General features: G+C 39.7%; 1 protein-coding gene across 1 annotated transcript in view; it reads right to left on the reverse strand.

Moving 5' to 3' along the window:
• Positions 1 to 3,861, reverse strand: part of LOC107717489 (metalloproteinase inhibitor 2-like) — a 12,606-nt gene extending 8,745 nt beyond the window's left edge. Inside the window, exon 1 of the mRNA XM_016524252.1 lies at positions 3,533 to 3,861. Coding sequence (XP_016379738.1) covers positions 3,533 to 3,653 — 121 coding nt within the window. The 5' untranslated portion in view covers positions 3,654 to 3,861. The remainder of the gene's footprint in view (positions 1 to 3,532) is intronic.
• Positions 3,862 to 5,242: the final 1,381 nt, after the last annotated feature.

A 5,242-nucleotide genomic window follows, 5' to 3' on the forward strand; every position in this document is an offset into this window, starting at 1 on the left:
CTGCCATCTTGAGTAAATGACGTCATTTGGAGCCCGAGTCTGCGCAATAGAGATTCGTTTGGAGCTGGGGTCTGCGCAGTAGAGATTCGTTTGGAGCCCGATTCTGCGCAGTAGAGATTCGTTTGGAGCCCGAGTCTGCGCAGTAGAGATTCGTTTGGAGCCCGAGTCTGTGCAGTAGAGATTCGTTTGGAGCCCGAGTCTGTGCAGTAGAGATTCGTTTGGAGCCCGAGTCTGTGCAGTAGAGATTCGTTTGGAGCCCGAGTCTGTGCAGTAGAGATTCGTTTGGAGCCCGAGTCTGTGCAGTAGAGATTCGTTTGGAGCCCGAGTCTGTGCAGTAGAGATTCGTTTGGAGCCCGAGTCTGTGCAGTAGAGATTCGTTTGGAGCCCGAGTCTGTGCAGTAGAGATTCGTTTGGAGCCCGAGTCTGTGCAGTAGAGATTCGTTTGGAGCCCGAGTCTGTGCAGTAGAGATTCGTTTGGAGCCCGAGTCTGTGCAGTAGAGATTCGTTTGGAGCCCGAGTCTGTGCAGTAGAGATTCGTTTGGAGCCCGAGTCTGCGCAGTAGAGATTCGTTTGGAGCCAGAGTCTGCGCAGTAGTGTCATGAGGTGGAGCCGCGGTATCAAACTCCCACCCAAACTCCCGCAAACCCAATCAACCATAACAATTTTTATAGCATCAAATTACTAGCAAAAATCAAACTTATCACAAAAACGAACAATTGAAAATATATCAGCGTGTTAACAACTACCTTAAATTAACCAAAACCATCTTTCGGAAAATTGTATTGGAAGCGTAATTTATTTTTTTATTTTGACTCAAGTCCCATTCGTTTACATGGAGAGGGCGGGGTTTATGACCTGTACTGCAGCCAACCACCAGGGGGCGATCAAAGAGCCCGCAGCTTCACTTTTCAGGATGTGTGAGGCACACCCGATCCTTATAAAACACTTCCCCTCATGTATCTGAGTTTTCAGAGAGCCCATACATACCGTCCGCATATTCAGGCCCAAACACAGAGCGTCTTTTCAATTGGCCACACACTCAGAATGCCAAATACACCCACAGGATCCCAGTCTCAAGTCAGGCATGCCTCTCTCATCAGTAACTACACACACAGGGTTTATGCTGGTTTAATCACAGCCTCCCTTTTCCACACATTCATTCCACACCGAGGCGGAAGATACACACACAGTGCGGGTGCTGTTTTCAGCTCCCAGGTATGTGAGGGGAAACCGGAGCCCTCCACATCATTCATTTACGGGTTCTGTAGGTCACGTGGGACACCGTACACATGTAAAGGGGAATCTACAGGTCAGGCTGGACACGCAGCTCTAAACATCTACTGGGGGAAGAGTTAAAACAACATAATGAACAACTGACAACTTCTTTCTGAGAGTTATTGTGTGTAGGTGTCATTATATGTTCGACACTGTTATTAACCTGAACTGAATCAACACTGAACGGACTTGAGCTGAATAATGACACCATTGTCTTCAGCAGAGCTGCTTTACAGCTGAACCGGACCTGTATGAATGAACTTTAAAACATTGACACTGTTATTGAAACTAAATTGAATCAACATTGAGCGGAATAATGACACTATTGTCTTCTATATGTCCCCATATGCTTTGGGGGAAGTCATGGCCTAATGGTTAGAGAGTCGGACTCGTAACCCAAAGGTTGTGGGTTCGAGTCTCGTACCGGCAGGGATTGTAGGTGGGGGGAGTGAATGTACAGCGCTCTCTCCCACCTTCAATACCACGACTGAGGTGCCCTTAAGCAAGGCACCGAACCCCCAACTGCTCCCCGGGCGCCGCAGCAAAAAATGGCTGCCCACTGCCCCGGGTGTGTGTTCACGGTGTGTGTGTGTTCACTGCTGTGTGTGTGCACTTTGGATGGGTTAAACGCAGAGCACTAATTCCAAGTATGGGTCACCATACTTGGCCACGTCACGTCACTTTTCACTTTATATTGTTTAAATAAATATGACTTGACTTGACTATAGGCTGAATCTCAAAACCATCAGGCCAGGGTCATGTGGGAGTTTCAAACAGCCAACATCACAGAGACACGTACAAGAATAAGATTGGCAATTCCTGTGGTGCGTAGCAGATGTTGTTTTCAGCAAGTCACTCAACGCATAGGTGGGTGTGCGGTAATTCGGGTACATCATGATTGTGCCTGACTCCAGTAACCCAAGTCTCAACATCCCAAGTCATGTAATGGCCATCTAACTAACGTCAAAGGCAAACCACAATATGTTGCTAGCATGTGGCAATACTTTCACAATTTTTTGAAGTAGTAATCAGCCTGTCGAAAAAGGTCTTAATCAGAGGGCCACAAACAATGGAAAATGCATAGGTCATGTGATGGCAGGGTACTGAAGGGACACTGAGGGTCAAAGCATCACAGCCAGATCAGAGGCAGGTTACACACAGTGATGAAATAAAGCTCAAATTAGGCCTACGATTCTCTCCCATCACTTCAACATTATTAGGTATATACTGCACAATAGTGGTACATACTTGCACAGCTATCAGTGGACAAGACTGCTTTATGTTATTTACATGCTAGAGTGAGGAATATAAATGGAATAATGCAAATAGAAAGATTATGTGTGAGTGTTAAGAATTAGCAGAACTTGTTATTATTAATAGGTGTACTGTGTGTCATACAGACAATGTGAAGGCTAGTTTTTGTGGTAATTTATTGTTGCCAAGTGCATCACACCTTGATATTATGTGAACAGGTGTGTGTTAAATTGCTTTATAATGACTTATGATGTGACTCATCCATTCAGAGTTTAACCACAGAATCGTTTTTGAGTCTTTTGTTTTAACTCCGCTATTATGTAATGTAATAAGCTTACCCTTTAGTTTTTGCCCATGAAGCTTCAAAGAAAGAGATTTAAAGTACATTTCATTTCTATGGTATATAATTCATTGGATTATCTAGAAACATTAACACAATATTTTATATAGTTAATTAACATGTGCCATATAGGTTTAAGGTTTGGTTTAGGGTTAGTTGCTTGGAATTATGGATAATTTACTGTTACTGCTATATTAAGTAGGCAATATGTTACGAGTCACAAGGACTCTGTAAAATAGTGTTAGAGTGATAAATTACACACACAAAAACTATCAAGACAGCTAAAATGCTGGACCCTGTTGTGCCCTTTTGAGAGCCCTGTTATATGAATAACAGCATAGCACATAAACACTTTTAATATTCTGACCCCAGAGCCTATTAGAATCTACTTCTGTGGTTCTGTCCACTACTATGAATGAAATCTTAAATAAATTGCTGGTTTCCTTTAGCATTTGGAATTAAACACTATTGAATGCAGTCCAAATATCTACGAAATCATCACTTAAAAAAAGTTTACCATATTTTTAGAATAAAAGAAGCTGTCAGGTGCTGTCTGTCATATTATGAACAGAGTTAGACCTGCTGAAATACGCACACGGCATTGTATTAATATAATACAGACATGGTTATGAATATTAACTAGTTACAAGCATGGAGTCTTACCGACATCCGCATTGCAATACGCCTGCTGAGGATGTTCAGGAGAGCAGCTGCAGGCTTCGGCGAACTCAGCGGCTCCGCAGAGCACTAACAGCAGCAGAGGAACACAGCGCGAGCGGCTCATCTTCTTCAGTGGCGCGCGGAACGGGCTCTTCACGGGGAAATGCGGACAGAAACAAACGCGTTGGATTTCCAAAATCAAGTTGCTTCCAAAGACAAGGTGCCTTTGAAACGCTGACTTCAGAAACCTGACAAGAGAGAAAGCGCCGACCTGATGAGAGCGGTGTAATGTCAGGACAGTATGCGCTCTGGCCGATCGGCCCTGCTTTTTATTCGCGTCTGAACTCCGCCCATTTGTAGTCTGCGTATGACTTTTTGCGCCGACTTAGTCATCATGCCCTCATTGTTTAGGTCGTTTAGTGATATTTTGTCATTTTGAACGTTAGCAGATTGAAATATGAGTAATATTGTGAATTAATGACAGTATTGCAGAAACAGGATTGGGTAATGCTGAGCCTCTGACGTTTGGTGCGCCTTGACCTCTCAATGACCAGTGATTTCCCTGTATTAAACCCGTTACTAATGTCTAGCATAATTACTGATCACATTCTGAAATATTATTCCCTTATATAATTCCCTTATATAAGCTTAATAATTATATATATATATATATATATAGTAATGGGCAGTATTTCAGATACATGTATTTAAAATACATATTTGAAATACAAAATACTATTTTGTATTTTAAAGCCTTATATATATATATATATAGTGTTGGGAAGGTTACTTTGGAAATGTAATAGGTTACAGATTACAAGTTACCCTATTTAAAATTTCAATTACTTTATTAATGTAACTGATTACATTTGATTACTTTTTGATTACTTTTCCAAATTTTGTCAATTAGAACGTTATCAGATTAAAATATGAGTAATATTGTATGACAGTATTGCAGAAACATGGTAACACTTTAGAATAATGGTCCGTTGTTAACAAGTAACTATCATAATTACTGATCACATTCTGAAAGGTTATCCCCTTATTAGCTTAATAATTTATATATATTATAAAATATAAATACGTATTTGAAATACAAAATACTTTTTTGATTTTGTATTTTAAAGCCTTTGAAAAAAAATCTAATGTAATTTGCATTTAAGTCTCTGTATGTATGTATATATATATATATAGGGTAAATAGTGTTGGGAAGGTTACTTTGGAAATGTAATAGGTTACAGATTACAAGTTACCCTATTTAAAATGGAATACGTAGTGTAACTATTTCAATTACTTTATTAATGTAACTGATTACATTTGATTACTTTTCTAAAGTTACATTTCTGATTTTTTTTCCTATTTTTTTTTCTCTGAACTGTTAATCATTTACAAACATTTAAAGCAGGCAGTGTTAACCTTACAGTAGCACCCAACACTGATTACTGTCAGACTTTCAAAATCCTTCATCACTTGAATATACGATTATAATAATTTAATTTTAAAGCACAGCCACCACAAAATCAGACTTTAGCACCTCTTTTTGTTGCTTTTTACTTGGAGACAGTACAGATTTAAAATCATTACAAGATATAATTTAATAGCTATGATACTGTTTTTGAAACCAAATCTTTGCATAACTACAGGAAACACTGCATCTAACAATGGTTTGGAAAAAAAATAGTTAATTAAAAAATAATAATAAATAAAAGCATA

This window comes from Sinocyclocheilus rhinocerous, unplaced genomic scaffold, assembly GCF_001515625.1.
Source record: "Sinocyclocheilus rhinocerous isolate Xijiao unplaced genomic scaffold, SAMN03320098_v1.1 scaffold393, whole genome shotgun sequence".
NCBI classification, from domain to species: domain Eukaryota; kingdom Metazoa; phylum Chordata; class Actinopteri; order Cypriniformes; family Cyprinidae; genus Sinocyclocheilus; species Sinocyclocheilus rhinocerous.